We start from the raw sequence: 14070 nt of genomic DNA, 5'->3' as shown, positions 1-14070 counted from the left end.
TGCAATAAGAACACCGAGAGGCTTGGGCAAACTCAGCTCTGAGAGGTAGCAAGGAAATTAATGAGGCGGCAGAACGATATTTTCGGTCTCTGAATTGGATCTTAATTGCTGAAGCCGGGAAAGAGTTATAGGCCTCTGCAGGGACCTTGGCTGGAAGGAGGCTCTCGCTTCCGCTCCTGGATCAGAAGGTCATGGAAGAGGGCAAAAGGGTGAGTGGAGTCCCTCTCTTGAAGACGGGCGTATGGAACACAATGGGACCAAGTGAGCACAGCGCAATGCCATTCACCTGTGACTTCTTGCCAGGTGCATGATGTCTGCAATAGAATCAAAGGATGATATAGCTGGAAGAGACCTCTTGGGGCAATACAGTCCAACTCTTTTCTCCCTGCCAGGCAGGAAGACACCATCCAAGCCCTCCCAACAGATGCGCATACAGCCTGTGTTTCAAAACTTCAAAAGAAGAATCATAGACTCCTAGAGTTGGAGGAGACCACGAGGACCATCCAGTCTGAACTCCTTCTTGCCAATCTGAGCCCTCCCAAAAGAGGGTCATCCAACCTCTATTTCAACACCTCCAGAGAAGACTCCACCAGACTCAAGGCAGGACTCAAGTTTTTCCTAGAGTTTGAATCCTTGGCTCTCTTGTGTCCCAATTTCTGGAACAGAAGAAAACAAGCTTGTCCTCTTCCTCCTCAATGAGGCATCCTTCCTAATGTTTCAGCATTTAGGCATATTTAAAAAATATTTCAAAAGTCATTACAAAATTAGGTGGCGCCGGCGCTTCATTACTAAAGTGTTTCTAAAGTTGCTTCTATGTGAGAAGTTTGGCCCAAGTCAACTTGTTTGGGTTCAGAATGTCTTTAATTGTAAGTGAACTATACATCCCAGCAACTACAACTCCCAAATGTCAAGGTCTATTTTCCCCAAAATCCAACAGTGTTCTCATTTGGGCATATTGAGTATTTGTGCCAAGTTTGGTCCAGATCCATCATTGTTTGAGTCTACAGTGCTCTCTGGATGTAGGTGAACTACAACTCCAAAATTCAAGGTAGGTGAACTACAACTCCCAAACCCATGATCAAAGTCTGCCAAACCCTTCCAGTATTTTCTCTTGGTCATGGGAGTTCTGTGTGCCAAGTTTGGTTCAATTCCATAGTTGGAGGAGTTCAGAATGCTCTTTGATTGTAGGTGAACTATACATCCGAGCAACTACAATTCCCAGATGGGAAAGTCAATCTCCCCCAACCCCACCAGCATTCAAATTTGGCCGTATAGGGTATTTGTGTCAAATTAGGTCCAGTGAATGAAAATTCATCCTGCATATCAGGTATTTACATGATGATTCATAACAGTAGCAAAATTACAGTTATGAAGTAGCAATAAAATAATATTATGGTTGGAGGGTCACCACAACATGAGGAACTGCATGAAGGGGTTATAGAATCAAGAAGGTCGAGAACCACTGAATTATACAGTGTAGAAGCACCTTGGATTACCTTGGAGATGTCACTTTCTCTCTGCTTTTGTGGAAAGCCTCCACTGCCTACTTTGGGTCACCAAATCCCTATGATAAGATGGGGATTCATAGAATCATAGAATCAAAGAGTTGGAAGAGACCTCCTGGGCCATCCAGTCCAACCCCATTCTGTCAAGAAGCAGGAATATTGCATTCAAAGCACCCCTGACAGATGGCCATCCAGCCTCTGCTTAAAAGCTTCCAAAGAAGGAGCCTCCACCACACTCTGGGGCAGAGAGTTCCACTGCTGAACGGCTCTCACAGTCAGGAAGTTCTTCCTCATGTTCAGATGGAATCTCCTCTCTTGTAGTTGGAAGCCATTGTTCCCTTGCGTCCTAGTCTCCAAGGAAGCAGAAAACAAGCTTGCTCCCTCCTCCTCCCTGTGGCTTCCTCTCACATATTTATACATGGCTATCATATCTCCTCTCAGCCTTCTATTCCTCAGGTTAAACATGCCCAGCTCCTTAAGCCGCTCCTCATAGGGCTTGTTCTCCAGACCCTTGATCATTTGAGTCGCCCTCCTCTGGACACATTCCAGCTTAGAGTCAATATCTCTCTTGAATTGTGGTGCCCAGAATTGGACACAATATTCCAGGTAAAGTGGTCTAACCAAAGCGGAATAGAGCATGGGGAGCATGACTTCCCTAGATCTAGACACTAGGCTCCTCTTGATGCAGGCCAAAATCCCATTGGCTTTTTTTGCTGCCACATCACATTCCTGGCTCATGTTTAACTTGTTGTCCACAAGGACTCCAAGATCTTTTTCACACGTACTGCTCTCGAGCCAGGCATTGTCCCCCCCCCCCCCCCCCCAGATTGGCTAAAGGCACATAGCAATAATAATGGAGATAATGGATGGCTGCTTTTTAGGAGCTTCAGTGTGCATTCCTGCCTAGCAGGGGTTGGACTAGCTGGCCTTTGGGGTCCCTTCTAAATATAAGATTGTATGGTTCTAGGAAGAAGACTGACAGATTTTTTTTTTGCACAGTTAGATTTAAACTGCTCTGAGATTTAAGCTTCAAATGAGGCTTCTCTGAAAATTTCAAAGTTTCTGTACAACAGGAAAGACTTTGAATTGTCAGTCCACGAGAGAGGCTGTGAAATGCAAAGACAAAATGTGCTTTGCTGATTGTGTGCGTTTAATATTGCAAAGGACATCAATACCATTTGTAAAACGCCTGGAAGATCAAGAGATGAAACGGCATCACGCCACATCAGAAAGGAGGATCTCAGATCCCAAAACACCTCCAAAACTGGATTAAGGAAGAGTGGGGAGAGAAACCAGGCTTGGGACAGCAACCAACATGGATAACTAACCAATGGATGAGGACGAGGGGTAACAAACAGAATCATAGAATCATAGAATCAAAGAGTTGGAAGAGACCTCCTGGGCCATCCAGTCCAACCCCATTCTGCCAAGAACCAGGAATATTGCATTCAAATCACCCCTTACAGATGGCCATCCAGACTCTGCTTAAAAGCTTCCAAAGAAGGAGCCTCCACTCCGGGGCAGAGAGTTCCACTGCTGAACGGCTCTCACAGTCAGGAAGTTCATCCTAATGTTCAGATGGAATCTCCTCTCTTGTAGTTTGAAGCCATTGTTCCGCGTCCTAGTCTCCAGGGAAGCAGAAAACAAGCTTGCTCTCTCCTCCCTGTGGCTTCCTCTCACATATTTATACATGGCTATCATATCTCCTCTCAGCCTTCTCTTCTTCAGGCTAAACATGCCCAGTTCCCTAAGCCGCTCCTCATAGGGCTTGTTCTCCAGACCCTTGATCATTTTAGTCGCCCTCCTCTGGACACATTCCAGCTTGTCAATATCTCTCTTGAATTGTGGTGCCCAGAATTGGACACAATATTCCAGGTGTGGTCTAACCAAAGCAGAATAGAGGGGTAGCATTACTTCCTTAGATCTAGACACTATGCTCTTATTGATGCAGGCCAAAATCCCATTGGCTTTTTTTGCCGCCACGTCACATTGTTGGCTCATGTTTAACTTGTTGTCCACGAGGACTCCAAGATCTTTTTCACACGTACTGCTCTCGAGCCAGGCGTCACCCATTCTGTATCTTTGCATTTCATTTTTTCTGCCAAAGTGGAGTATCTTGCATTTGTCACTGTTGAACTTCATTTTGTTAGTTTTGGCCCATCTCTCTAATCTGTCAAGATCGTTTTGAATTCTGCTCCTGTCCTCTGGACTATTGGCTATCCCTCCCAATTTGGTGTCGTCTGCAAACTTGATGATCCTGCCTTCTAGCCCTTCATCTAAGTCATTAATAAAGATCCTGAACAGGACCGGGCCCAGGGGGGAACCCTGCGGCACTCCACTTGTCACTTCTTTCCAGGATGAAGAGGAAGCGTTAATGAGCACTCTCTGTGTTCGTCCACTTAACCAATTCCAGATCCACCTCACCGTAGTTTTGCCTAGCCCACATTGGACTAGTTTCCTTGCCAGAAGGTCATGGGGGACCTTGTCAAAGAAGGCCTTCCTGAAATCCAGGTACGCTACATCCACGGCATTCCCCGCATCTACCCAGCTTGTAGCTCTATCGAAGAAAGCTTAATCCTGACAAAACAGAGGTCCTCCAGGTCAGTTGGGGGGCTGACCGGGATATAGGGTGGCAACCTGTGCTCGATGGGGTTACACTCCCCCTGAGGAGACAGGTCCGCAGCTTGGGGGTCCTCCTGGACTCTGCTTTGGTACTTGATGCCCAGGTGTTGGCGGTGGTCGGGAGGGTCTTTGTGCAATTACAAGTTGTGCACCATCTGTACCTGTATCTCATGAAGTCTGACTTGGCCATGTGTAAAGAATGAATGTTTGAATGCATGTAGAAGAGCAGAAGAAACAGGCCCGAAGTAAATACAAAATGGAGTTCGCGCAAAGCATGATATGGGTCGGACTTGGCAGTCAAAGCGAGGAGCCAGTAAGGCATAGCTGAACAACAATGGACAATAAGGTGTACGACTGAGCATGTAAGGATTATAAGGAGTGTGCAAGTGTACCCCATAAGTCATGTGGCCTGGAATGTGGATGTCCTGAACTTGAGGACCCCTGCTTTAGAGGTTTACAAAATTCAAACAAAAAAGCACTGGGTAAGTTTAGATTCTTAAATTTTTGGCACTAGCCACACCCACGCGTTGGATATTGATGAGGAGATATTGGAAAAATAGATATTGATTTATGTATAAATTGTATGTACTTTACAAGCACTGAAATGTATAGAAAAATCAAGTTCTCTCGGTATAGAAAGAATGCTAACGGACAAGCAAGCTGCTGTCCAGGCACAGCAAGAGGGGGGCTGAAGAGGGGGGCATGTTATCCATACATTCCCGGAGAGAGATAAGCCTGTCCTAGGAGCAACAGACTGGTACAACTAGGCTCTAAAACAGCATTTCTCAACCAGGCGGTCGGGACCCCGGGGGGGGGGGGGTTGCGAGAGACTGTCAGAGGGGTCGCCAAAGACAGTTAGAAAACACAGTATTTTCTGTTGGTCATGGGGGTTCCGTGTGGGAAGTTTGGCCCAATTCTATCATTGGTGGAGTTCAGAATGCTCTTTGATTATAGGTGAACTATAAATCCCAGCCACTACAACTCGCAAATGTCAAGGTCTATCCTCCCCAAACTGCACCAGTGTCCACATTTAGGCATATTGAGTATTCATGCCAAGTTTGGTCCAGATACATCAGTGCTCTATGGATGTAGGTCAACTACAACTCCAAAACCCAAGGTCAATGCCCACCAAACCCTTCTAGTATTTTCTGTTGGTCATGGGAGCTCTGTGATCCAAGTTTGGTTCAATTCCATCATTGGTGGAGTTCAGAATGCTCTTTGATATTGTAGGTGAACTATAAATCCCAGCAACTACAACTCCCAAATGACAAAATCAATCCTCCCCTCAACCCCACCAGTATCCAAATTTGGGCGTATCAAGTATTCATGCCAAATGAATGAAAATACATCCTGCATATCAGATATTTACAAGATAATTCATATCAGGAGCAAAATTATAGTTGTGAAGTAGCAATGAAAATAATGTTATGGTTGGGGGTCACCACAACATAAGGAACTGTATTAAGGGGTCACAGCATTAGGTAGGTTGAGAAACACTGGTCTAAAAGGAGCCCCCCTCTCCCTCCCGACAGGTCAAAAGCAGGCCCCTGATGGATGTATGCTGCTAGAAAGAAATACACAGAGACATGCCTTTTGCATGTTGGAAGGTAGAACTTGATATTCTTATGATGCTAAGGTGACGTAGTAAATGAGGTAGACACATGTTCTTTGTTTGCTTGCATTTGGAGACTATAAAAGGGAAAGTCTGCACCTATACCATTGCTCTGGATGCTTTTGGACACAACTCCTCACCAGAGTCCCAGCTGGAAATAAAATCCGTGCTTTTCAGACCTCTGGACCTCTCTTTGTCTCTTTTCCTGAAACCCTCTCCCTGCCATTTCAATATCACTTCGGAAGTACAGATTTAATGAATTTTAATATGACTTACAGAACTTCTGAGAATTTAGCACAAGCCCAATGGCTATATGTCTGCATCTTTCAACTTCTCTTCTTCAAGCTAAACACACCCAGCTCCTGAAGACACTCCTCATAGGGATTCATGGCTTGCAGACATTATTTGCCTTGAACTGGATCATCCGAGTCCACACTGCCATACAATCCAGTCCAAAGTAGATAACCTGGATTTGATATGGCAGTATAGAAGGGGCCACAGTTTCCCTGTGTAGAGAGTCCTTTGAAGGCACCCAAGGCCTGCTGCCCTCCCTTCCCTCCTGGGAAACTCCCTGTGACCTGTCTTCCTTCCCCTTTGGGCTCTTTCTCCTCCTTTGGTTGTGATTCTGGGCCTCGTGAATGCGTCAGGATCAGTGGCATAAGAAGATTAAGAAAACAGATTCTCAATGGATCAGTTAATGCTCCTTTTGTTCAAAATTGAGTCAATTTCTTCCTTTGAGCGGCGAACATAGCTATGACTCGCATCGCTTTCTTTCTTTAGAAATATAAGACTACCTTTGTGATGCCATAAGCTCATTTTGCTTTCTCAAAGGTGGAAAATTCCCTCCGCTGCTGGGTCAGGTTTCCTCCCCAAAGAGAGCAGGGAAGGTCTCACACCCTTCACTCTTTCAGGAAGAGAAGCAGAAAGCACCCAAGCACTTAACAGGCTTTGCATACACCTATGCCTGTCTCTACGCCAGTGTTTCTCAACCAGGGGGTTGGGACCCCTGGGGAGGGGGTCGCAAGGGGGTGTCAGAGGCATAGCCAAAGACCATCAGAAAACTTTGTATTTTCTGTTGGCCATGGGGTTTCTGTGGGGGAAGTTTAGCCTAATTCTGTCCTTTGTGGTGTCCAAAATGCTCTTTGGTTGTAGGTGAACTATAAATTTTAGCAACTACAACTCCCAAAAGTCAAATATATTTTCCCCAAACTCCACCAGTGTGCTGTCACGCCTGGGGCTATAACTCTTAGTGAAAGAGGCATGGACGTGACATCTTTTCCCCAGGGGATCGTTTCTTGCCCTCCTTTAGGAAAACCGGAACTCCCAAGGACCAAAAACACCGTAGATAACTCAAAATAGGTTTAATTGTTCACAAAAGCTATCCCTTTAAGGCAATAAGCTGGAAGTTACAGTCTCTGGTTGTCTTGGGTCCAAGGAGTTTTGCAGCTGAGAAGCTTTTCCAGGTCCCTCTTTCTCAATGGCTGTGAATATCGGAATAATCACAACCCCAATTCCAATGGCCTATATTTTGAAGGCACAAAGCCTTCCTCTGGTGCCAAAGAACTGGTTTGAAGGTGCTTGAGACTTCTCAACGTCGTCCAGGTTGATCTGAACATGAAGCATAAGTCTCAAGGGTAAGAACCTCAGAATTGGTGCTGAGAGGTAACTTAATCAAGGGCTTCAGAGCCAAGTCTCTCTCTCACATCCATCTGATAGAAAGTTTGATGGTGGAATGGAAAAGGAAACACTGTCCTAATGTCTAGGAAGAGGTGGGGTCAAAAATTGAGCAGGAGGAGCAATTCAACTGGTGCAAACAACGTTGATTGACAGCTATAAATAACCAATCAATCCAACTGTACATTTACAGGGTAAAAAGGCAAAATCAGGCATGATACAACAGTTCAAATCCTGCAACTTACAGTTCTACATATAGGTGGCACCACTTGCACCATCACAACCAGTGTTCACATTTGGGCATATGGAGTTTGGTCCAGATCTAACATTGTTTGAATCCATTGTGCTCTCTGGATGTAAGTGAACTACAGTTCCAAAACTCAAGGTCAATCCTCGCCAAATCCTTCCAGTATTTTCTGTTGGCCATGGGAGTTCTGTGTGCCAAGTTTGGTTCAATTCCATCGCTAGTGAAGTTCAGGATGCTCTTTGATTGTAGGTGAACTATAAATCCGAGCAACTACAACTCCCAAATGACAAAATCAACCTCCCTTCCCAACCCCAACAGTATTCAAATGTAGGCGTATGAGGTATTTGTGCCAAATTTGGTCCAGTGAATGAAAACATATCCTGCATATCAGATATTTAAATTATGATTCATAACAGGAGCAAAATTAGAGTTGTGAAGTAGCAACAAAAATAATTTTGTGGTTGGGGGTCACCACAACATGAGGAACTGTATGAAGGGGTCACAGCATTCGGAAGGTTGAGAAACACTGCTCTACACAGATGCACTTTTTGTCCTCTATGGAAATGGGTTCAATATTGGCCATTTCTCCAGACTTTCCATGTTTTTGGATCACACTCAAATATCTGGGGTCCTTCCCGCCAGCCTTCTTCTCCCTTATTTGCCTTTTTAGAAATGTCTGTTCTGGGATCATCATAGAAATGAATGATTCCTTACTTCTATCTCATTTTCAGTGACCCAAAGACAGATAAAAATGGCAGGAAACATATTTGCCATCAAGTCTTCTAGAGATTCCATTAATTCCATTGAATCCTAAAATCATAGAATGCTATGTTGCGTGATCTAGAGTAGGCAACCCAGACAATTTCCACATCAACACTGGCAAAGAAACAGCAAGAAATACTGTTTTACCCACAAGCAGAAAGGAATTACAAATATTAGAAACCAACACTTTCTAATTACTTTATTTTCCAGATCACCAGACTGGGCCACAGCAACATGTGGCAGGGGACCACACACACACACACACACACACACACACACACACACACACACAATTTTTATGCGTTTAAATAATGCTGTAACCCACCTCGAACCATAAGAAATAAAATTATTATTATTATTATTATTATTATTATTATTATTATTATTATTATATTTTGGAAAATAGAAGTACCCACTAGGCATGGTTAGGTACCGTCCGAATCTTCGTAATTCGGAATAAAGTCGGAAAAATTACCTTTTTGAAGCGATTTCAAAGTTTTTAAGAAAACCAGAAGTCCCTTTGCCCTTCCGAAGCTTTTTCCGCCATTTTTGTTACAACTCATGAAGTGAGTCGGAAATGATTCAGCATTTCTCCACTTCTGGTCCCTGGCCTCAGCTCAAGCCAGAGAAGCCAGTTTTAAATCAGAGAAGGAAGGGATTTCCTCCACTTGCTTTTCTCCTCTTCTGATCCCTGGCCTCGGCTCAAGCCAGAGAAGCCCGTTTTAAACTAGAGAAGGAAGGGATTTCCTGGCCTAGGCTCAAGCCAGAGAAGCCACTTTTAAAGCCAGAGAAGCCAGCTTTAAACCAGAGAAGGAAGGCATTTCCTACTCTTGCTTTTCCTCACTTCTGGTCCCTGGCCTCGGCTCAAGCCAGAGAAGCCAGCTTTAAACCAGAGAAGGAAGGAATTTCCTGGCCTAGGCTCAAGCCAGAGAAGCCACTTTTAAAGCCAGAGAAGCCAGCTTTAAACCAGAGAAGGAAGGCATTTCCTGGCCTAGGCTCAAGCCAGAGAAGCCACTTTTAAAGCCAGAGAAGCCAGCTTTAAACCAGAGAAGGAAGGCATTTCCTACTCTTGCTTTTCCTCACTTCTGGTCCCTGGCCTCGGCTCAAGCCAGAGAAGCCAGCTTTAAACCAGAGAAGGAAGGAATTTCCTGGCCTAGGCTCAAGCCAGAGAAGCCACTTTTAAAGCCAGAGAAGCCAGCTTTAAACCAGAGAAGGAAGGCATTTCCTGGCCTAGGCTCAAGCCAGAGAAGCCACTTTTAAAGCCAGAGAAGCCAGCTTTAAACCAGAGAAGGAAGGCATTTCCTACTCTTGCTTTTCCTCACTTCTGGTCCCTGGCCTCGGCTCAAGCCAGAGAAGCCAGCTTTAAACCAGAGAAGGAAGGAATTTCCTCCACTTCCTTTTCACCACTTCTGGAGTAAAACAATTACTTTCAGAGTAAAGACCACCCAATGAAACAGGAAATAACACTTTCAAACAATTAATGAAAGTATTCGGAAGTCTTGGAAGTTTTGAAAAGTTTCGAACATTTTTTCCTGTGAAAATCGGAATTGATTTTAGAATCGAACCACCAGCGCCCCTATATCTGAAATGAGTTTTGAACCATTTTTTTTATCAACCAAGCCTAGTACCCACAGCTTACATGGAAGATATTCCTGAAACCATTGATATGACCAAAAAACATAGAACTGGCCCATTCCCAGAGTTCCACCTTGAAAATTCCCAGAGAGAAGAGACTTCTCTAGAAATCTCTAAATTCTTCAAAACTATACTTTGTTTGGATTGGAATTCAGGCAATTCTATGGAAGCTTCCAAACGAAGCATGCGATCTAATCTTCTGGAAGACTTGGTACATTTCAGCACAAGAAGTAAATATGGGTTCTGAGGTTATTGTGGGGAGGGGGGCTTTTCCCTGTCACTTCAAATACTCTTTCCACCCACAGGATGGCCACTTGATGAGTGGAAGGACTCCCAGGAAACAGTTCCTCCAAACCACCAAGGACGTGGCTCTCCTGGTCTCCATCTGCAAAGCAAACAAGAGTCAGTCTGTTCATCATCTTCTGGGTGTACTTACAGTAGACGTCAACCCGTATGGACTTGATGGCTGGAGAGCCCAGCCCATTCTCGGCCTTGCAGTAGTAGCGCCCGCCTTGGTGCCGCTGGATATTGGAGATCCTCAGGGTCTCGTTGAAGACGCTCGAGTCTTGGAACCGGTCGGAGGCACTTCCTGCAGTTTTGGTCCATCTGATCTGAGCAAGGGATGAAAAAGTTTTGCAAAAATTTTAGCCTTCTCTGCTGAAGAGAGCGGGTGTTTTCCCAAAAGACTATACCCAAGTGTCCATTGCATTGAGCTGTGACAGTACAACTGAGGTCAAACCATCCTGCTTTAGATTCTGAACTTAATTGCGTCTGAGTATTAAGAGCAGGGCCTATATGTCTCTGTCCCAAAGCCAGGTGTGAAATGCTGCCATTGTTTATTTATTTGCTACATTTGTACACCGCCCCTCTAGGAGCCCGCAGGCCATAATCCTATGTCTAATTACACTGCCTTTTCAAACGCCTGCTCGAATAGCCAGGTTTTGACTTTTTTTCGGAAGGTCAAAAGGGAAGGGGCTGATCTAATGTCCCTAGGAAGGGTGTTCCATAGCCGAGGGGCCACCACTGAGAAGGCCCTGTCTCTCGTCCCCGCCAGACATATTTGTGACGCAGACGGAGTAGAGAGTAGGGCCTCCCCATATGATCTGAACATCCTAGATGGTTCATAAGGGGAGATGCGTTTGGACAGGTATGTTGGGCCAGAACCATTTAGGGCTTTTATAGGCTAAAGCTAGCACTTTGAATTGTGCCTGGTAGCAAACTGGCAGCCAGTGGAGCTGGCGCAGCAGAGGAGTTGTATGCTCCCTGAGTAATCTGGTTGCCATTCGTTGGACCAGTTGAAGTTTCCGAACAGTCTTCAAAGGCAACCCCATGTAGAGAGTGTTGCAGTAGTCCAGTGTTTCTCAACCTTCCTAATGGTGCGACCCCTTCATACAGTTCCTCATGTTGTGGTGACCCTCTAACCATAACATTATTTTTGTTGCTACTGCACAACTAATTTTGCTACTGTTATGAATCATTATGTAAATATCTGATATGCAGGATATATTTTCATTTACTGCACCAAATTTGGCACAAATACCTGAATCATCCAAATTTGAATACCGGTGGGGCTGGGCGGCAGATTGATTTTGTCATTTTGGATTTGTAGTTGCTGGGAATTATAGTTCACCTACAATCAAAGAGCATACTGAACTCCACTAGCAATAGAATTGAACCAAACTTAGCAAACAGAACTTCCATGACCAACAGAAAATACTGGAAGGGTTGACCTTGAGCTTGGGAGTTGTAGTTCACCTACATCTAAAGAGCACTGTGGACTCAAACAATGGTGGATCTGGACCAAACTTGTCATGGCTATTCAATATGCTCAAATGTGATCAGTGGTGGAATTTGGGGGGGGGGGGGGCAGACCTTGAGATTTGAGTAATTGCTGGGATTTATAGTTCACCTACAATCAAAGAGCACTCTGAACCCCATCAATGATAGAATTGGGCCAAACTTCCCACACAGAACCCCCATGACCAACAGAAAGTACTGTGTTTTCTGATGGTCTTTGGTGACCCCTCTCAGACCTCCTCATGACCCCCCCAGGGGTCCCGACCCCCAGGTTGAGAAACACTGCAGTAGTCTATACAGAATGTAAGGAGACTGTGGACTACCATGGCCAAGTCAGACTTCCCAAGGTACAGGTGCAGCTGGCGCACAAGTTTTAACTGTGCAAATACTCCCCTGGTCACCGCCGAGACCTGGGTTCCAGGCTCAGTGGGGTTCCAGGCTCAGGCTCAGTCTTCAGGGGTAGTCTAACCCCATCCAACACAGGCATGATCTTCCAAAGACCCCAATTCATGTAAATGCTGATGTATTCATTTACCTTCTGTCCATGAGGACAGACCTGGAGACCATTCCAATCCTGCCCACTTGGTCTAAGGGGTGGAATAGATGGAGAGAAAGGGTCTCAAAGGCTGTATCTGCTCGATGAAATAATCCCACTCATGATCGCAAAGGCTTAAACTCTCCCTCTGCCAGAGCCATGCCTTGCTTTCCGGGACACCTCACAAGGCTCTGTGTCCTTTTTGTCTCCTGACTCTCCCTAAGACGAGCTGAGGAGTGGGTCTGCCAGGCCTCCAAAGCCACAGCAGATGCGTCCTGTCAGGAGGATTCGCCATAGATGTGAGACGGCCAAGCTCCGAGCGGAGATTCCTTCCCCCACCACAGACTGTCAGCATTTTTCTATTTTTAAACCCCGCCAGGAGCGGCTTCCCATCATCTCCTTGCGCAAGGAGGATGCTGCGGGATAAATGCTTGATAGGATGTCAGGCTGATTGTGCTCCCTCCCCCGTCAACACCACACACACACACACACACACACACCAAGACGATTTCACATTCGCAAAATGCATCTTCCCAGAATAATTGCTTAGGGTGGGAGATGAAGAGGCAGAGAAGGATGAAGCCGTTCATGAGGCGTTTGATTCCTTTTTCAATCGGGTTTCGAGTGGGGAGAAATGAGTGAGACTTCGCCACTTTCGTAAGTTGAACATAATGCATTCTGTTATCAAGTAGAGAGGTTCATGAAGCCAATGTGGTGTTGTTGCACTCTAGCCTTGAGACACCTTTTCAACCAGGACCACACCAGAGCCCAGTAGTACTAACTACGACAAAAGTTTATTAAGAAAAGCATGTACAAAGGGGGGGGGGGGGAGGCATTCCCCAAAATTGCAGTAGAATAGAAGTTACAAGATAGCAGCAATGTTGTGAACCAGAAGCCTTAAAGGAGCCAAACACAAGTAAAAGGTCCAAACAAGGTTTATTAACAAACAAAAATAGCTTAGATACACTTGAATTCAGCGAGTCTAGCAATTAAACAAAGTCTGTAGCAACTGCTAAGCAAAAAACGCAATTTGGAGAATAATCTGGATTATACAGAGATATAATCCGGTATAACAAAAACTTTAAGCAAACTGCTTCAAAATTACAGAGTCCATAAAACACAAGGTAACAAGGTGGGAGCAAGCAAAAACGTAGCCAGGAAACAGTCCAAGGTCGAGGCACATCCAAAAGTAGAAGTTAAGTCCAAAATGCGATGTCGTCGTCCAAAAACAATCCGAAGTCAGCACTTACAGGATTCCAGTCGGTAGAAGCACGAAAACACAACGATCTGCAGTCCCAGGACCCAAGACGACAGTAAAAGCAGCAACAAAGTCCCAAGCCCAATACAACACTTTGCCTACTGCAAAGTTCCAATAGTTTGATACCTTACTTTTATCCTATAACTCCTCATCAGAGGTGGAGCTGGACTCCACTCTGTCATCATCACTTTCAGGTGCTTTCGCTTCCACAGCTGCTTGCCACTGCCCATCCCTCCAGCTTTTCCAGCGTCTATCAAGACTTAGATCACCCCATGTATTTCCAGGTTGCCAGTCTCCTGAGAACCCTTCAAAGTCCTCACTTGAGGTGGGTTGAGTACCTATGCCCCTGATCTCTTGTACACGGGTCCAGTCTAGCCCATCCTACTTTCCATTATCACTCTCAGTCCCATCACTCCCCGTGAA

At 45.2% G+C, this 14070-nt stretch overlaps 1 protein-coding gene across 4 annotated transcripts in view; it reads right to left on the bottom strand.

Moving 5' to 3' along the window:
- Window positions 1–14070, bottom strand: part of MDGA2 (MAM domain containing glycosylphosphatidylinositol anchor 2) — a 633808-nt gene that overhangs the window by 332026 nt on the left and 287712 nt on the right. For all 4 annotated transcript variants that reach the window (XM_067463147.1, XM_067463149.1, XM_067463148.1 and 1 more), the window contains exon 3: window positions 10494–10668. In XM_067463147.1, the coding sequence (XP_067319248.1) occupies window positions 10494–10668 (175 nt within the window). The remainder of the gene's footprint in view (window positions 1–10493; window positions 10669–14070) is intronic.

Source organism: Anolis sagrei, chromosome 1 (genome assembly GCF_037176765.1).
Source record: "Anolis sagrei isolate rAnoSag1 chromosome 1, rAnoSag1.mat, whole genome shotgun sequence".
NCBI classification, from domain to species: domain Eukaryota; kingdom Metazoa; phylum Chordata; class Lepidosauria; order Squamata; family Dactyloidae; genus Anolis; species Anolis sagrei.
This window is presented reverse-complemented; position numbering and strand designations above follow the sequence as displayed.